Source organism: Sciurus carolinensis, chromosome 16, assembly GCF_902686445.1.
Source record: "Sciurus carolinensis chromosome 16, mSciCar1.2, whole genome shotgun sequence".
NCBI lineage: Eukaryota > Metazoa > Chordata > Mammalia > Rodentia > Sciuridae > Sciurus > Sciurus carolinensis.
Genome location: NC_062228.1, coordinates 28,348,827 through 28,368,565, shown reverse-complemented (window position 1 = coordinate 28,368,565; position 19,739 = coordinate 28,348,827). Strand labels below are relative to the sequence as shown.

Sequence of the window (19,739 nt, the reverse complement as noted above, 5' to 3'; positions counted from 1 at the left end):
ATGCAAAAATCAATTTATGGTGCTAAATATCAGGATATCAGTTACCTGCAGAGAAATGAATAACTGGAAAGAAGCTTTCAAGAGGCTTCTGGGGTGCTGTGAGGTCCGTTCTTATCTGGGTGTCATGACACAGATGAATACTGTTAATGGAACTCTGAGCCTTACAGTTACAATTTGTTTGTTTTTCTATATAAGTGATATACTTCCAAAAAAAAAAAAAAAAAATCCCAGAATAATCATGGACCCCACAGCAGATCTCCAGAATCAGAATGTCAGAGGGTGGGACCTGGGCACCTTGCATTTTAAAAATCTCCCTTCCAAGGTTTGGTTAAGAACATTGGATTTTGAAAATCTCTGCCATAGTCAGGATATTGGGTAAATATCTTTCCAATACCCCTAAATTCTTTAATTCTCCCCTTATAATAAATATCTCTTAGAAAAGCACTTGGTGATTTCTTTGAGTCATATACCTTCTCTTAGGAAAATGCATGCTGTCTTTCAGGTGCTGAGACAAAGAACTAAGAAAGCAATGATAGGTAGAAATGTATAGTTTAAATAGTTTCTATTTAAAATGTTCTAATGTGCGCTGACACTATAATTTATCAATATTTATCTAGAGGAGTAGAAAACCATTTTACTGGGCCCTCTAAAATATGGCAGGTGCTAGGACCTAGTGGCATTCCGGCAACTTCAGATGGAGAGGAGACTTCACCCCGGGAGGGGAGGCGGGGTGCTGTGGAAGCAGGTATGGAAAAGCCAGTTCTCCCACACCTGAGCCACTCGAACTCCACCTCGGCTCTCCTCACACCATCTCCAGGATTTCAGCAGCATTTACACTTGCTCGTTACATCGAAAGCATGTTTCTTGCAAAGGCCTTGTTGGAAGGGGCCGATCGAGGTCTTGGAGAAGCTCTTGGAGGCCTCATTGGAGGAGGGGTTCAGAGAGGAAGAGGAGGAGGAGGAAGCATCGGAGGGATAGTTGGCGGGCTTGTGAATCTGATCAGCGAGGCTGCTGCGGCTCAGTACACGCCAGAGCCCCCTCCCACCCAGCAGCACTTCACGGCCGTGGAAGCCTCGGAGAGTGAGGAGGTGAGGCGTTTTCGGCACCAGTTTGCACAGCTGGCTGGACCAGACATGGAGGTGGGCGCCACTGACCTGATGAACATTCTCAACAAGGTCCTTTCTAAGCACAAGGATCTGAAGACTGACGGCTTTAGCCTTGACACCTGCCGTAGCATCGTGTCGGTCATGGACAGTGACACCAACGGGAAGCTGGGCTTCGAAGAGTTTAAGTATCTGTGGAACAACATCAAGAAGTGGCAGTGCGTTTACAGGCAGTATGACCGGGACCACTCCGGGTCTCTGGGCAGTTCTCAGCTGCGGGCAGCTCTGCAGGCTGCGGGCTTCCAGCTGAATGAGCAGCTTCACCAAACGATTGTCCGGCGGTACGTCAACGAGGACGGGGGTATGGATTTTAACAACTTCATCAGCTGCCTGGTCCGCCTGGACGCCATGTTCCGTGCCTTCAAGTCCCTGGATAGAGATGCAGATGGCCTCATTCAGGTGTCCATCCGAGAATGGCTGCAGCTGACCATGTATTCCTGAAGTGAGCAGAGAAGCCCAGAGCCTCCCCGGGGGACAGGACTGCCGAGAGCCTTCCCCACTGTCCACGCTTGCCGTCACCCTGTCCGACAGCTGTCACTCACTGGCCAACCCTCTCAGGAGCCCTACGTATTTCTGAGAGCAGGCATCCCTTAACTGCTTAATTAAAACAGATTTTTCCTAAAAACTGTTTTCAGGGGTTTGTACATCAGCTTTTTGAGATACCGGATTCACGTAGATTTATAGATATAGTGGGAGGTGGTGGGGAAAGTTCTGGCAGAATAGATTTTAAAAGGTGGTTGCTTATTTGGTGAATGAATTCCAGCCATTTGGAACTTTACCCTTGTTGTGACTATTATTAATAATGAAATTTTTTTAAATCCTGAAATAAATCAACAAAGCACTGAAGAGGTATATTTTCTTTTAAAAATGTGAGAAGTTTAAAATCTGTTTTTCTCATAATTTCACATCTGGTCTTTCCATTATGAAAAAAAAATAAAAGGCACTTTCCAGGAAGCCTGTTTAATTGTATAGAAACAGGTTCAGAAATGTGAAATGAAGAAGTTTTATGTAAAGGTAGATTTTTTTTTTAAATGATGCTAAAATTCTAGAATTCTTTAGTTCTATTTTCTAGTAAAATAAACATACAGAAGTTTGGGGTCTTTTGATATATTTGTTTAAAAAAGAAAAAAGTCAAGGGTATCGAGGAATAAGGGAATATGCCCATTCAAAAATGTCTTCAGTTGCCTTAACGAATCAAAATGATCACTCTTAAATGTACTTCATACAAAATCGGGCGTGCCCAGCTGATGTTAGACAGTTCTTGTCAAGTCTTGCCCTACCTTAGAGCAGGGAAAATTCTTTTGCTTATCTTTGAAAACTGCTGATAGGAAAAAAAGCTAATAAAGAAAAACAAATAAATAGTAATTAACTAAATGGAATATAAACAGTATGGAGAACAACTGTTGCCGTGATTCCCAGCCCTGGCTGAAATTTAGATTCACTGAGAGTGATCTTTAGGAATGCTGATACCTGAGTCCCACTCCAGATACATGAAAGGAGTCTCTTTAGAGGTGGGGTGCATGGATGGATGGTCTGAAAGCTCCCCTGGGGATTCTGAGGAGCAGCCAAAATTGGCAGCCTTAATTGCCTCTTATAGTGTGCTGTCTCCCAGTACTTTTTGAATCTGTCTCAGCCAAAACAGGCCAAACAGGAAAGTCAGTGTTACCTACATCCAGGAGAAGAAAGATAGGATGCTGAGAAACTGCCACCCAGGAAGTGAGTAGTTGTACCTTTCTTGTGCATGGCCCTTAGTTTGATGTTATAATTTGGATACAGGTTGTTAGAGTGAAGTATGCAGAATCCAGGATCCCCTGGCGAGTCTGCCCAGCAAGAGGCTGCGTTTGCAAGTGCTCAGCTCACCTGGCTGCTGTTGACTGGGTTTCCACCCCTTCTGCTGCTCCTTTTTTGAATGCATTCCCTCTATCCCAGACTACTTTGCAGGGTCCTCCTGAGTTGGAAGATAAATGTGACTCGTTCAGAGGAGACTTGTAACTGTGGTGATGATGTAACTGGCCTGTTAGAAATCCCAAGTGAAACTGGGAGAGGTTGGCATTAGGCCTCTGTGCTCGCCCTCTTCCCCATCATTTAATATTTATGAAACACCACACACATGTAATTTTGAGCTGAGCCAAGCACAGACAACACATCCACTTTCCTCAAGGGACTTATGATTTAACTTGGTCTGGTAAGCTACTTAGACCAGGTGTGGTTATATAGGCACGAGGCTATGCCAGCAACCACACATTAATATCAGTCTCCCAATTCAAGAATAAGCCCAGGAATATGTCAGGCCTGGAGCAGCCAGGAAGGAAGAAGACTGCCAAGATTTCTGCTAAGGACTCAGAATATTTAAAAGTTTAATTGGACTTTTCCACATGATGGTTGTGGGAAAGACAATATATCATTAAATTTTTGCTCCAAACATCTCTATAACTGTTTTACTAAAAGTGAAGACAATCATCTTCCAGTAGGGGTGGTATGAAATATTTCCCTTCTTCCTCAAGTTGAGGGATTACCTGCGTTTATGATTCTCTGGCATGCAGGTAGGAAAGCATCCGGAAGTGACCCAAGTTTCTCTTCTGTTCTTTCTGACTTCATATGAAATTTGTATAAATAACCTCAGTCACTAGCATGGATAATAAAGATTTCAGTCCAAACTCTATAATATTCTCCAAGTAACCAAATCTTTGCATAGTTTAGAACCCATAGCCCAACAAGTGATTGAATTTCTTAGTTTTCATTTAATATTTGATGTTTTAGAGGAATACTTTCAATGTTAGAAGTATTAATTGACAGCTTTTAAAATTTGTCCATTTCTATATGGAAGTCTACTCTAGCCTAAGACAAAGGTTTTCAATGTATCTATCCCATTAATTTTAAATTTATAACATTAATCAATGTGGTAAATTGAAAATAGTGATACAATATGTGAAATTGTACCATTTGTGCTTTAAATTTCAAAATATCCTGTGTGATTTTGAAAAAGTAACTTTATCTTGATATAATGCACTAAATTCTTCAACCTGTGAAAAGCAGGGAAGCGATCAGTGAGCTTTGTGCCTAGGAGCCACAGACTTTCAAAGACATTTAAATTTCGTACGTCATCATCAAGGTCACTTCTAAATATCTTTGAGGAACAGTGTATGTGTTTTGGAAAGCTAACAAAGCAATCTCAGTCAGAAATCTTATCAGCGTTACACAACTACCCAGAATGGGGACATAAAAAATATTTGTGGAGGCACCTGCAGGGTACTGAATTTTATGTGTATTGGTCTTGAAGAACTTCCAGAATTACTTTTAAAAATTGTTTGCTTTAATGCTAAGTAAATTAAAAATATTTAATTCCAAGAACATTGTTGGCACACTGATATGTGTGGGAGAAATAGACTCAATCAGAACATCCAGGTGAACAGACTCTTCTCTGATTTTTTAAAAAATATTTTTATTAGTTGTCAATGAACCTATATTTATTTATTTGTATGCAGTGCTGAGAATCAAACCCAGTACCTCACACATGCTAGTTAAGCACCCTACCACTGAGCCATAATCCCGGCCCTCTTCTCTGATTCTTTTGGATAACTGAGAATTTACTATAGTTTAATAATACTGTTCCTTTGGATTTATAGTTTATCTTCAACAACTTGAAGATTTTTTTGTTGTTGTTGGCTGCTGGCTAGTAAATTCTGTTTTATATAAATATTTTGAAATTATTTTGAGAACATTGATTCTCATATGTAGACCTGACATTGTATCAATGATAACACAACAAAGAGAAAATAATTCCCATCCTTGGGAGTTTTCTATTGCGAAATGTATTCCAGACACAGCCTTAAACGTTGCTAGAATTAAAAAGCCATAAAGATTATCTGATTACATATGAATAAAAATGTCAGCTATATCCAACTGTGAATTAGCCTTAGAGAATTGATACCCGAGATCAGGCCCTCAACTCCTTCTGGAACTTTGAATGGACAGTGCATGAACAAGCAGCCTAGAACCTTCCTCTGGCCCTGGAAGCGAAGCAGATGAAAGGAGCTGGTGGCTGTGGGCTGAGAGTTGACCCCACAGGCTTTTCTGATTTTTTGATCCTGCTAACCAGCAGGAAGGGCATGAGGCCCACAGCCTGGAGCTTCAGCAAGGCTTAGTCACACTTTGTGGTGACTCAGAGAAACTCCTTGGTTCCAGCTGTGGGCTGTACTTGGGCTACAGATTGGGACAAGTTATGGATGGATTAGGGACTGCCTCCAAACAGCTGGTCTCTTCCTTTGAAATGTGATCCTGAAAAGATATTCAAGTCTAGATGTTTTTAATAAGTTTATAATTCTTCCTGGGGAACTCAGTAAGTATCTAAAGGAAGGAACCATAGATATAATTTGTATCATGAAACTGATTCATAAGTATAAAAATTAGTGTATTTTGCTATTAATTTATCATCTGTTTTTCAATACACTTGATCAAGCTACTTTGCATTATTTTGAATGACTGGTTTTTGAATTATAATTGCAGTGAGAGCAATAATGAGTTTTGTAACCTGAAGAGAAATATATGTTTCAGTTTTTTCATTAGTAAAAATGAAGAAATTGGATGATTTGTGATTCCTTCCAGTTCCAAATGATGAATTTAGAACCTTTGCAGTGTCTTATTTTGTTAATACCGTAAGATCATCCCTTAGAATAATTTACATACTGTTTTTTTCCTTCACATTAATTACTAGAAAGAAAACTTCCATATACTTTTTAATGTGATTAGGTCAAGGGTCTCCTTTAGTATAATTTTGTCAGTCAAAACTACTCATATATAAAACTGTTAATGAAAATTAAGGGTCTAGGATTTTTACCTTGTTCTGTAACTCATGGTGATATTAAGGATATTCCCTTTCTGCCTCCACAGGATGAGTTCTTATGCTCGACCTGGGATATGCATAAGGTTTGGGAGCATAGGTAAAATTTGGATGTCTCACAATAAAGGCACAAAGTAAATTCAAAGGAGCATTTCAAATCATACAAGCAATCTGTTAACTGTAACTTCAGTGTCTGTGCATCATTTTTATAGGCTGTTCTTAACAGAATTTATATGTAAGGCTTCTGTTTTGATTAGTGGAAAGGGCCAGTTGCAGAAGAAATTTTTCAGTGTATAGCTGCCCAGCTATGATGCGTTCAGCTCCTCAATCTCTAAGACTCCTTAAAAACAGCCCTCTGTAGTGCACAAAAAAAAAAAAAAAGAAGAAGAAGAAGGGTGGTGGCACAAGAAGGAAATTATGTTCTTAGAACCACCTTCTCTCAAACTTCCAGGTGACATAATGTTAATGTTGATTGTGGGTCCACCAGGGTGCACCATGTGTCGATCAGACTACCCACTTAATGGATGCATTCTATTGAATGTAAATGATATCTCAATAAACTTGATTAAAGAAAAGAAAAAAATAGATCCCTACTTCTCTACTTTTCAGACAAATATAGAAGTCACATGACCTGAGTTTTCATCTTGGGAATAAACTCTGTTACTTCAGGGAAATCTTGAAACCTCTGTTTCTGCCTTCTCTAGTAGGAAAGTGAAAATAAATCATCATTCCTTTCCGTTTCCACCCTATAGTCAGATAAAGAAATAGGGTGAAAACAATTGTTGACATTTTGAGCCTTAATATTTTAGGAGCTTATGAAGACTACCAGATTTTTCTCTAGAAAAATGTACATACAAAAAATCGCACATCATTTCAGAGGATCCACAGCTTCCTCCGCTCCCAAGGTCATCCATGAAACCCCAATGAAGAACGCCTGCCGGAACGTTTCAAAGTGAAGGTTCTGCACTCAGGATTTGAGCAGCCGTCTCCATGGGGCAGTGGAAGTACACCACCACCCCGTGAAGAATGCAGTCCTCGACGTCAGGAGCTCCTGACCAAAGCGCAGATACTTAGTCACAGTCAGGATCACACTCTTGTCATTGCCAAACATCATTTGTTAGTCTATCAAATTATGTATTGCACTAGCTCTGTTGTTACTGGCTCATGGTTTTTCTGAGAATTCATCACTTAAAGGTTTTGCTGCCAAAATGATCCTAATGCCTGGAAACAGGATCGCAGAACTTGCTGACAGTTGTGTGTCTTTCTTTCTCCTTCCTCTCTTCTCACTCCCCTCTCCATTGTCCTCTCCGACTCTCTTCCATGTTTCCTTTCTCTTTTAGCCCTCTTTCTTTTTCCATCTCTTTCTATTCTCTCTCCCTTCAGACCTCCCTCAGTTTCTGCCCGATCCCTCTTTGCTTTTTCTTTGTCCTGAGCTTTCTCATTCTGTTCTCACCCTGCCCCTGTTCCTGTCTAGATGAAGGTGTAGGGAAAACGTCATGTCCAGACAGCCTGGAGAAGAATCACCTGTCCTTTCTTTCCTGTGGCTATCGTGAAATGCCTCCTAGGGTGTGACATCCCGTTTTGATTGACTTAGAAGCGCAGGGTCTCCTGGAACCTGCTACTCCCAGGGGGCTGTTGAAGTTGCCCCAGTTGCTGATGCTTCACTGCAAATTAAGGCAGGAGGGGAGAATAGAGCTCGACTCGTGCCTCAGTTTACCCTTCTCCTTTCCCTCCCTTTTTCTCCAAGCGGACAATTGTTGAGTAACCCCTAAGGTCCTTTGGTGACCCTTTGGTACTGACCATCCTGAGACTGAGCACCTGTAATGGTGAAATGAATGCTGTGGTCCCACGAAGTGCGGCAATCTTAGACCTCACCTCTCCTAGGGGCTCCCGTGAAGGTGAGACTGAGCTCAGGAACCCACATTGGATGCTGGAGGCCACCATCAATGGCCTCATTGATAAAATATTTCTTGATAAACAGAAAGTGTGGTTTTCTTCTAGCTGGGAACACGTAGGCAACGTGCTTGCCACTCCCCTAGCGAGCGCCTTCCTCCGAGCCTGCTCAGTGCGCCACAATGATGTGCGGCATCTTTGAATCTCACCGTGTGACGTGATCAGCAGTGATTCAACCAGTGACCTGCCTAATCCATTTCCCCTGTCCTTTCACAGAACCACGATGGCTCGATTGACTTCAGAGAGTACGTGATTGGCCTGGCCGTCTTGTGCCACCCGGCCAACACAGAGGAGATCATCCAGGTGGCATTTAAGGTACTGTCAACCCCACTGACCGCATCTTGCTCTGCCTCACAAACAAGTCTTGACTCTAAGTGTATTACTTGAAAGTCAGCGAATCTATCACGTGAGTTTATAGATCCACGGACATGGACAGGAGAATAATGTGATTAAGTCAATTGCTACCGAGAATAAAGAAAACAAAAGTAGCCATCCATTTAAGCAAAATGGAAGCATCCAGGTTGAAGAGCAGGTGATTTGACAAATTAACTTTAAAAATTCTTTCTTTTCAGCCTCTTTGTTTTGAAGCCCTGAAGTAAGGTTTATAAATAAATACCACTTGTCACTAGTCATCCTGATTCACTATCTGGAAAATTCCAATCTGCCCTTATTTTCTCATGCTGTATGTGAGAAATATTTTAAGTGGCATGTCGCTGGTGGACTTCACTTTGCTGTTGTGACATCAGGCCAACATCATCACAAACCTCCCAAGTTCCACCCTCCTGTATTAGCACACTTATCCTCACGGCGGCCCAGGGATCTAACTGGGAGCAAACGAGTTAAATCCGTGTCCCTGGCTCCCAGCAGAGCTTGACGAAAGTGTGAATTGTGAGGACCCAGACTTCATTTACCACTTACACGTGCCAACAGAGAGGGCAGAGTACTCTCCCAAGTGTGTTTAGTGCTGAGTACAGGTGCTTCTTTTGTTTGTATTCAAACATGATGTTTTCTTCAGGTTCGAATCTTTGTGATCACCTCCTGGTGAAACAATCCCCATCTCCCACCTTGTTCACGAAGCTGTGACTGGGGACTCTCACACAGCCTCTTTGCTTCCATCTGGCATGGAAGCTGTGGACCTTCTCTGTTCATTTCCTGCTCTTCTCTCTTCCTCACTTCTTCTCTTCCTCACTTCCTCTCTTCCTCCCTTCCTTACTTCCTCTCTTCCTCCCTTCCTCACTTCCTCTCTTCCTTTCTTCCTCCCTTCCTCTCTTCCTCCCTTCTTCCCTTCCTCTCTTCCTCACTTCCTCCCTTCCTCACTTCCTCTCTTCTTCCCTTCCTTTCTTCTTCACTTCCTCCCTTCTTCTCTTCCTCCCTTCCTCACTTCCTCTCTTTCTCTCTTCCTCCCTTCCTCTCTTCCTCCCTTCTTCCCTTCCTCTCTTCCTCACTTCCTCCCTTCCTCACTTCCTCTCTTCTTCCCTTCCTTTCTTCTTCACTTCCTTCCTCTCTTCCTCACTTCCTCTCTTCCTCTCTTCCTCTCTTCCTCACTTCTTCTCTTCCTCACTTCCTCTCTTCCTCTTCCTCTCATCCTCTCTTCCTCACTTCCTCTCTTCCTCACTTCCTCTCTTCCTCCCTTCTTCCCTTCCTCTCTTCCTCACTTCCTCCCTTCCTCACTTCCTCTCTTCTTCCCTTCCTTTCTTCTTCACTTCCTCCCTTCCTCACTTCCTCTCTTCCTCACTTCCTTTGTCTCTTCCTCACTTCCTCTCTTCCTCTCTTCCTTACTTCTTCTCTTCCTCACTTCTTCTCTTCCTCCCTTCCTTACTTCCTCTCTTCCTCACTTCCTCTCTTCCTCACTTCCTCTCTTCCTCACTTCCTCTCTTCTTCCTCTCTTCCTCACTTCCTCTCTTCCTCACTTCCTCTCTTCCTCTCTTCCTCTCTTCCTCACTTCCTCACTTCCTCTCTTCCTCTTTTCCTCACTTCCTCTCTTCTTCCTCTCTTCCTCACTTCCTCTCTTCCTCTCTTCCTCCCTTCCTCACTTCCTCTCTTCCTCTCTTCCTCCCTTCCTTACTTCCTCTCTTCCTCTCTTCCTCTCTTCCTCACTTCTTCTCTTCCTCACTTCCTCTCTTCCTCTCTTCCTCTTTCTCACTTCCTTTCTTCCTCTCTTCCTCACTTCCTCACTTCCTCTCTTCCTCTCTTCCTCTCTTCCTCACTTCCTCTCTTCCTCACTTCCTCTCTTCTTCCTCACTTCCTCTCTTCCTCACTTCCTCTCTTCCTCTCTTCCTCGCTTCCTCTCTTCCTCTCTTCCTCTCTTCTTCCTCTCTTCCTCACTTCCTCTCTTCCTCTCTTCCTCTCTTCCTCTTTTCCTCTCTTTCTAACTTCCTCTCTTCCTCACTTCCTCTCTTCCTCTCTTCCTCTGAGAAGAATATCCCACAGTGACTCCTGGCAGGGCTCTTCCACCAGAGTTCTTTCTCATGTCTTCGAGGCAACCAGGAGAATGTGTTCCATCATTGATAAAAGATTCACAGAGTTTACTTTTTGTTTCATACTGGCTTAAACTCAGTTAACTGTGAGGCCGATAAGGAACCTAAGTGGTTGATGCTTAGCAGATGGTCATAAGGCAAGGGCCAGAACTTTTTCTAAAGTTTAAAACCTTCAGCTTTTACAGTCTTATTCATCATAAACCCTAAAATTACGCACATAGCTAACTTATTCCAATCCAGATAGTTGTGTTTCTGTTCTGGGATTGTATGTGTAATTATAAGTCTAGCTGGGCAAAGAGTCACCTTTGGTTTACCAATGAAAGACCTGATAGAAAATTTGACCCTTAAGTACAGTAATTACTGTTTTTAAAGATGTCGTGAGAATCTTGTCTAGCCTAGACTTTGGTTTGGGGATGGGGAGGGAAGAAAGGCAGACCCACAGCTATACTTAGCTCTTTTTCCAGTAAGGCAAGGGTCATGTTCACATTGGTTCTTTTTTTAACCTTCTTTAACCTTTGTTTTCAGGTATGTTTTGTGTTTGGGAAGTGTTTTTACATACTCCTGTTTTTCGTTTAGCAGTACCTTTTATACGTAAGACCCTTTCCCACCCTTTTCCTGGGCCGCCTCCACGGTAACTGCCCATCTTTTACCTTAGTTCAACTGCACAGTGACCTTCAGAGGTAGAATTGGTGGAGTTTTTCAGTTGCAAGCAGTGGAGAGACTGGCTCACACCGAGCGGAATCAGTCCTCGGGCCAGGGAGTGGCCTAAGGGAGAACCCAGAGCTGTGAGCAGCAGCAGCAGCGTCCTGCGGCAGGACCTGGGGAACCCTCCCTGGGCACTCTAGTTCAAGCGAACAATCTCCAGCTGGATTCATGGTTTGGTCCAGGGAGGGCCTGAATGGCCTTGGAGCACAGGTTTGGTGGGAGAGTCAGGAGGTCTGGATTGAGAGTCCTGCAGTATTCTGTGCAATGGCGGGGGATCATCTCCCGAAGGAAACCAGGGTGTCAAACTTGACACCAGAACACAGATCATGGGTTTCCCCTCAGTCTGGGAACTGCGAAGCTGGGAGATGCTGGAGCAGTGGTGAGTGGGGGGGTGGAGCTGGCGAGGGGCAGCACCTGGGGAGTTGTGGGAGGAGGCAGAGGACGGGAAGGCCCCTGTGTGGACCAAGTGGAGGGAGTCTGCGCAGCAGGAGGGCCACCAGAGCCCCAGCGTGGCAGGGGCTGGGCTGTGGAGAGGAGTCTAGGGAGTGCTCAGCAACGGAGGCGGGGGAGGAGGGCGGGGCCACACCGAGTCCTGCAGCTACGGCCCCAAGTCCAAGGCACATGAAGACCCCAGTCTCTCGGGCGCTGGTTCTCTTCTCTCTCTCCAACCTTTCCTCCCCAGTCAGCTGCTAAGTGGTGGGAAATGGACTGGAATCCAGTGCTTTCTGGCTGGGGGCAACAAGTTATGTTTTTCCCCTTCCCAAGGGTGTGAATGATGAAAACGTAATTATCAGACCATTTATTGCCTGATTATCTCTGGTGTTGATCTTATGTTTGGCCAGAAGTAGAGACCCCTATAGCCGGAATCTAGATGTTACCTGCCTGGATTTGAAGCCAGCTCTGCCACTTACAAGTTGTGTGACCTTGGGAAAAGGTGCCTAGTGTCTGGGCTTCCGCTGTCACATCTGTAAGCGAGGGCTGACGGTGGCTCCCTTCATACGTGGACTGTGGGGTTTAAGAGCTAACACGTGCAGAGTGATTTGAACACTTCTGATCAGCCCCTGTGGAGAATAAGTGCTTGCATTAAAGTCTTAGGAGAGGATTTGGACCATGGGACATGGATTACCCCTCAGTCACCCCTTTTCCTGCCTGACCTTCAGCCTCACCCACATGGCTGCCTTTTCCCCTCTACCTATAACCCTATCTGGTGCCTGACTTCCTAAAGACAACCTCCCTTTGTGCCTGGCTACTACCGAGTTATCTCCACCCTTTAGTCTTAATTTCTTAAAAGAAGTGGCTATCCCAGTTGCCTTTGCTCTTCTCTTCTGTACATCCCTGGATTCCCATGACCACGTGGCTTCCAATTCCCTGAAATTATTGACTAGTCATTGCAGTCTTCCAGTCACCAAATCCAAGCAACCCCTTTTGCCTCCTGCTTGGTCTTTCTATGACATTTTTCTCTGGTGTCCATTACCACCGTCAGAACCTCTTTCACCAACACAAAAACCTTCCCTTAGCTTCCACGGTGTACGACCTTCTTTCCTGGTCTTTTTCCTGCTGCTGCTTCTCGATCTTTCCATTTCTCCACTCTTCACACATCTGCACTGCTGTGTCCCAGGGCTTTGCCTAACTGCATGTTCACCACAGGTAAGTGCAAACGCACCCACAGGTTCAGTTCTCACCTGACTCCATGGCTCAAGCCTCTCCGGTCTCCTAAACTGGTATCTGAATCTCTTACTTATTCCTGGCACCGTCGGCTCAAATTTAACCTATCCAGGTCTAACTCTTGATCTCATTTGGTACTTGTTCTTCTCCTTTCCCTCTCTTGGTTCACCAGACCTGCTTTCACCCAGTTGCCCACCTAGGGAGCCTCTGCCATCTTTGGCACTTTCCTCTCCTTCGCTGCAAACCTCTTCCGCAGGTCCCGTCTTTGCTGCGTGGCAGTTCTGCCCCTTCCTGCCCTTCCTGCTTATCTACCCCAAACTTCATTGGTTTTCATGTCCGTAGCCTCACCAGCCTCCTCTTCCAAGACTGCCTTGAGTTCACCTCCCCTCCATCATCTACTGCAGGGTTAGGTGACGTGTTTTATATCTCCCATGATCTGAGCCTTGCCCCTCGGGCTCATGACTTAAGCCCCAGGCAGTCACCTGCCATTCCTTTTATCTTCTGGGAACATCTCTTCATGTTCTGAAACTCAGCTCGAACATCAACTCCTCTGGAAGCCTCCTTGGACCTCTTTGGGGTGGGATTCCCATGTCCCCATGCCTCTATTTTAATTCTGGTTGTTTCCACCACTAAACCAAACCGTAAGCATAAGAGTAGCAGAGACCATACTTTCTTCATTCACATATCTTTCCCCTGGCACCGTAAATGTTTGAATTATTAAAGCTTATTTTCCAGGATCATTCCATACCACTAGTGCTTAAGGAGACACACTCATATTTTATCTTGTTTTTTCCTCCAGCTTTTTGATATTGACGAGGATGGCTATATAACAGAGGAAGAGTTTTCCACCATTCTGCAGGCTTCTCTTGGGCTGCCCAACCTCGATGTTTCTGGGCTCTTCAAGGAGATTGCCCAAGGAGACTCTGTCTCCTATGGTGAGTAGGCAGTTTGACCTCCTGGTTTACACAGAGGGTGTCCAGACTGTGAACTGAGGCTCGCACAACATGTGTCCCTTACCCGACAGTATTAATAGTAGAAACAATAGTGACAGTGGTGGCGGTGGGGGTAGTGGTGATACACCTAGTCACTGAGCACCAGGCATTCTTGCAGAGAGATGTTCGTAGACACTGACTCACTGAACCTTCACAGCAAGCCTATTCAATCAGTATTACTAATGACTTCTGTTCGACCGAGTACCAAAGAATATAAGTAACTTTTCTAAGATCATCCCACCAAAGAGCCTTAGAGCCTGGATTCAAACCCCAAGATGGTTTGGCCTTAGAGCCTGCACGGTTGACTGTACCTCGGTGCCTCTCAGACCGGTGCCAGTGTGACCGCCCTCAGCGCGGCCAGACAGTCCTGAGCGCGTTCACCAAGCCGGGCATGACTGCTTCAGTAGAGGACAGGGCCAAGGTGCCAACAACGGCAGCAGCTTCGCCGCGCTGACTGTCGCCGCCCTGTGAGCTTTCACGTTCCTGTCTCGGGCCATCTCATTTGCAGCCCCTGTGAGCCAAGGACCGTCACAGAGGAAGTCCTGTGGCATAGTGGCAGGTCCCTCGATAGTGCCCGTGCCTTCTCCACACAACTCAGTCGGGCTGAAGGAGGGGAGCCTGGGACTCATCCAGCATTCCTTGAGAGGCCTAGGGATTGTTTCCTGCCAGCTTTGATGTGGTCATGGCAGCCAGGCTGGCTTATCTTCCCCAGTCTTTCCCCTCAGGCCAGAGGGGATTCCTTAATTACTCCATTACTTTCCCCTTATGATGATCAAAGAGTTGCAGCCTGTTAACTTTCATGGGATGGGTGGGGAAAGTAGATGACACACTTCTCTTACCTGTTTTTATTTACTGTCATTTGGGCTGTCCCACGTTCTCTTTTAGGTAATTAAGTGCCTCGAGGGCCCTTAATCTATTGAGTGCATTTAGAAAACAGAAAGGTTGAAGTACAGGTTTCCGGACAAAACTTCGTAAAGCGTGTGTACCAATTATATGGCCATTTTCCTTTCACAGTAAAATTCTTTATTACTCTGAATTGCCAGCTTTTGAAAAACTATTTGGCATAACATTTTCAAAGGAAAATAATACTAAAACTAGTTTGTCCTTTTAGGGAAGACGGCTTTGTTTTTTGAAATTCAACCTTTTATTCTTTTCAGAATACATAGAATGTCTCTTTCCCCATTATTATGCAAGTCCAGATTTTTTTTGAGGAATTTGATAATTTTACTTTAAATGTAGGTATTGACATATGTCATGAATGCGCTCCTTTAAACTCTTTTTATTCTTGGTTTTCCATTAGTCAAATGAAAACCCAAATTCTGCTTTAGAGCCTACTCACTGCACTTCTAAAAATGAGATCCTCTTTCATGCTACTGATGTCCCAATGGAGGATCTTAATCTTTTGAACTTTAGTTCAAGTCTTAAATTGAAGTTCTTTCCATAAATCCACTGTCAAGCCCAGTTATCCTAGAAGTCACTTAAGTCCTCTTCCTCATCATCAAAACAGACTTGTGTTGAATAGGATGGAGAAATTTCAAAATCGAGGGTAATGTTGTATTTTAGAAGCCCCAGCTTACTGGAGGCTTAAGATTCAAATCCTAGTAGTTGCCTTAGTAAGCCTTCTGCACCTCCATCTCAGTTCTTAAATCTGAAACACTTGATTTCAAAATGTCCATTCAGCGGTCTTATTCTGTATACCTTCCTAGTCACTGTCAATAATAAGCCAGGGCTCAGCTTTGCAAGACTCATCTTTCGATACTGGAGTTAAGGCTAACATAGTTTTCAAAGCCACTAATAATAGAAAGTCCTGGATAAGAGAATTTTTTAAAAAAGCATTTTTTATTACTAAAAATAACAAAAAAATTAAAAGGTACTAAAAATCATTTTTATTACTTAAAACACAGAAAATAGAATAAAACAAATGTAGAATAGGATGAAGTTTTATAAAGCAAACACCCATGTAACTACCGTTCAGATCGAGAAAGGGGGCTTTTCTAGAATCACTGGGCACTGTGGGCGCCTGTAGTCCCGAGTCCCCAAAGGCCAAGGTGGGACAGTGGCTTGAGCCGGAGCTCAGATCAGCCTAGACAGCATAGGGAGATGACAAACGAACCAAGAAATCTCGGCCTTGCCTTAGCATTTCACCACACACGAAAACTTCTTTAAATATTGTGTTTTCGTCTTATCTCAGTTTTCAAACTTCATGTGAATGGGCTCTTACAATGTGTATCCTTCCATATCTGGCTTTGTACGGTCAGCATTACACTTTTAAGGTTCCTCCACACATTTTTGTTGCCTGGCCCTTCGCTCCCTTTCATTGCTGTATAACATTTATTATATCCCATGAATCTACTCCAGTTCATCAGCTTCTGCTGTTGATCGACCTGTGAGTCATTTCCATTTTTTTTTTACCTATCATGAATAATGTTGCTGTGAACATTCTCATACCTGTCCCCAAGAGCACCGTATGCACAGATGTCTCTGGACTGTGTATCCAAGGGTCAAATGAATGGGTCTTAGAATATGTACATCTGCAAGTTGAGTGGATAATGGAAAACTGTCTTCCAAAGTGATTGACAAATCAGGTTCCCATAAGCAGTGTTTGTGAGTGGAGCAATAGAATCTTTCAACTGTGTGATTAAAGTCACTTGTTAATCTATATCCCATCCAAAGAAGATTCACCCATCTTATTGAATTTTTCTTCTCCTCTTCTAGAGGAATTCAAACGTTTTGCCTTGAGACATCCAGAATATGCTAAGATATTTACAACATACTTAGACCTCCAGACTTGCCATGTGTATTCCTTGCCAAATAAAGTCCAGACAACTCCCTCGGTTGCAAGTAACAAAGTCAGTCCTGAAAATCACGAAGATAGCACCTCGGACAAAAAAGACGACTGAAAGCAGTGTTCCCACGGAGAAAGCACAGTGGCTTTTACCAAGATTATAAAAGCACTTATTGATAGTATTTTAAATGTGCATGTGAGTAATGATTTTTTAAATGGGAAGCTTTTTTATAAAAATAAGACTTTCTTACTAAAATTGCTTTTGTTAACCGGGCTAGATGAAGTAATAGTCCTTTTCTTTTATATTATATGATGCTTTACTGGTTTGTTTTCCAGTGGTAAATACTGCATATTTTTATGGATTTTCTAGTTTAATCAGCATAACCAAACGAATACACTGGCCTTACTAGTTATTGGTCAGCAATAATCAACACTGGAAAGAGCTTTAAAATTACACTGTTTTATCAACTTTCCTCTAAAAACCAGAAATATTATGTTTTCTCTAATTCCTTCCCTTTCCGAAAATAAGAAGAGTCTGAGAAGCTTTGCAAAATTTTATATCTTTCAGCTTCACAGATTCATTTTTCCATCTAAATTTCATTTCTTGGATCACTGACTATGGGAAGGTAGGGCTCCCTTAACTAGACACAACTTCTTAAGAACTCATTTTCTCTTTACCATGCATCTCTGTTGCAGATTTCCTTAAACCCACTGTTAAGGAAATCATATCTTTTTACATGATCTACACGGCTAGGACTTTGTTTTAAAGCTGACTGCTATGTCCAGGGGCTAAGTGGGAATTGCCTTATTGAAGGTAACATTGATTGCCTAATGAGAAAATGAATTGTTTGTCACAGAGTTGAATTTAATTTGGATTGGATGGTTCAGAAGGTAACACTTGTCTGATAAATAAATCAGATTTGTTCTATTTATGTGATGGTAGAATTAATATATTTTATCATCCAAGAGGGAGTTTTATTTTGTTAAGTGTCTTCTCAAATTTTAGAGCTTGTCTGAAATATCTACATGGAAAGCATGAAGCTTCCAAAGTGTCACTGAAAGCCAGAGAATTGAAAAACCTACTTTATTAATGCAAAACCACAATTTATGCCCCAGGCAAGAATCCAACAGTAACATTTCTTCTCCAGGTTAAGCAACAATTTCCCTGAAGTGCCATTTTATTAGGTCTCATGCATGCATATTGCTAATATCACTTATGTTTGAGATTTTGAACAAAGAACCAATTTATTAAAATAATGTACAAAATAGTTCAGTCCTATTCTGAATTCAGTCTTTGAAATCAAACTCTTTGTTTTGGCTATGTTTCAGAATGTAGTAATGATTCACCCCCAAACTATTTTTTAAAAGTCATTTTTGAAGCTGAGAAGTCTCATGAGAGTATCAGAGATTATATTTAACCAAGTATCATGATTTTAAACTAGTTTTTACATATTAAGTAGTTAGTTTTCTAATTTGATAGGTAAATATGTATTTGGATAATTGAATACCAGAAAACTTCATGCATAAATATATGTAATTGTATGTCTTAAAGCATTTAGAAAGGTGTTAAGGTAAGTGGAAACAATTGCTTAAGTAAATTACTGAATAATATTAATAGCGTCTGTCATGTGTGGTGAATTTATGTAATACTCAGGTACCATGATATTTTATCATGGAAAAAACATAACTTTATTAATCATTAAAGAACAGCATTGCAAATTAAAGACTTTCTTTCTGTAAGGCACTTAAAAATGATCCTGTCATCTTTCTGTTTTAAAATAATGGTCTATGCCCATTACTTGCACTTTTGTGAATGTAATGTTACTATTTTATGATCATGTTGCTGAATAAACAAACTTACCACTTAAAATTCTTGACTGCCATTTTATCTCAATGTAATGTACCTTCTTAATACCATGAGTTGAGAGTACGTTTGCACATTGAGGAGTATGATGAATTGTTTTATTTGCATTTAAGCTTTATGAAATGTCAGACGTGGTTTTATTCTAATGAAAGACTCATTACCCCCAAGAAGCAGTCATTATTAGTCTTCAAGAACTTGGCTGTGCAGGGGCTGGATGTGTCCCAGCACAGGCTGTGGTCATGAGTCATCAGCACGGGCCAGGCCTCTCCTCGTGGCCCTCCTGACAGTGACTTCTTCCAGAAACACTTTTCTCCTCTTGCGATTTAAATTAAAGAAGTAAGCTTCATTAAATCTGTTAAATGCACTGGTTTTATGTACTAATTTGGGGAGGGTATTTCACTGCATAATTGTAGATTCTATACCAAATCTTTTGCAGAAATTTGAGACACAACCATTATGTGAAGTTTTTGTTTTTTGTTTTTTGGTTTTTGTTTTTTGTTTTTTATTATGCTGGTATTGCGTAAAAGCCATGTATTACTAACCTGTCTTCAGTGCAAAATTAGGATGTAAGGAATACTTGTAATATACTTTAATACCATAGTGACAGTTATGCAGTGTGAAATGCCATATGTTTTTTTTGAAGAGAGAAATACTAGTCCCTAAAATCTATAAACCATAAAAATTTCAGTCCAAACAGTTCCATTGAAGGATAATGATGTATTGGAGACTTATAGACCACGGTGCTTGCATTATGTATATTTAAACTTCCTCTGCCACTTTTAGCCTTTTGGAGACTTCCTGTGCTGGTCATTGGTGGTTCTCCTGAGGGAGGAGACTGCCTCCCTTTTAGAAGGCAAAGCTCCCTGATTCCCCAGACTCAGGAACCTTCCTCTTTATTCAAATGCAGGGTGGTTAGTTAAAGGTAATTATTGGAACTCAAGTAGAGAGGCTTTATTCAAATGCAGGGTGGTTAGTTAAAGGTAATTATTGGAACTCAAGTAGAGAGGCTTGAACTGCATTGGAACCAATGGGTTCTCTACCACATAGGTCCTTGGATATTTGTGTTTTGTATAGCAACCAACAAAGAAGATCAAAGCATACTACTGAGAAACCATTCCCTAGGAAAGTAAAATTGCTTACATCCTTGGGCTTTTTCCCTTTCCTGCTCACTTAGATAAACTTTCTCATTTGTTTTTGTTAAATTATTACATTAGCATGTTAATTAAATGCTTTGTTACAGCTTGATGGGATGAAAGTGTTCCCAGAATTCTTGATACATATTCATTATACATATC

The 19,739-nt window shown here is 42.2% G+C and overlaps 2 protein-coding genes across 2 annotated transcripts in view; both read left to right on the top strand.

The window, feature by feature from the left end:
* Lpcat2 (lysophosphatidylcholine acyltransferase 2) overlaps positions 1-18,444 on the top strand; it is a 60,823-nt gene extending 42,379 nt beyond the window's left edge. Inside the window, 3 exon segments of the mRNA XM_047528424.1 lie at positions 8,173-8,271; positions 13,603-13,738; positions 16,511-18,444. Of these exon segments, the coding sequence (XP_047384380.1) occupies positions 8,173-8,271; positions 13,603-13,738; positions 16,511-16,695 (420 nt within the window). The 3' untranslated portion in view covers positions 16,696-18,444.
* Capns2 (calpain small subunit 2) lies at positions 652-2,009 on the top strand. Its single transcript, XM_047528425.1, has one exon. The coding sequence runs from the start codon at positions 858-860 to the stop codon at positions 1,602-1,604; it is 747 nt and encodes a 248-aa protein (XP_047384381.1). The 5' UTR covers positions 652-857; the 3' UTR covers positions 1,605-2,009.
* Positions 18,445-19,739: the final 1,295 nt, after the last annotated feature.

What these genes read in the sequence shown, in the direction of transcription:
- Capns2 (XM_047528425.1), top strand. Translation starts at nt 858, where the DNA reads ATGTTTCTTGCAAAGGCCTTGTTGGAAGGGGCCGATCGAGGTCTTGGA.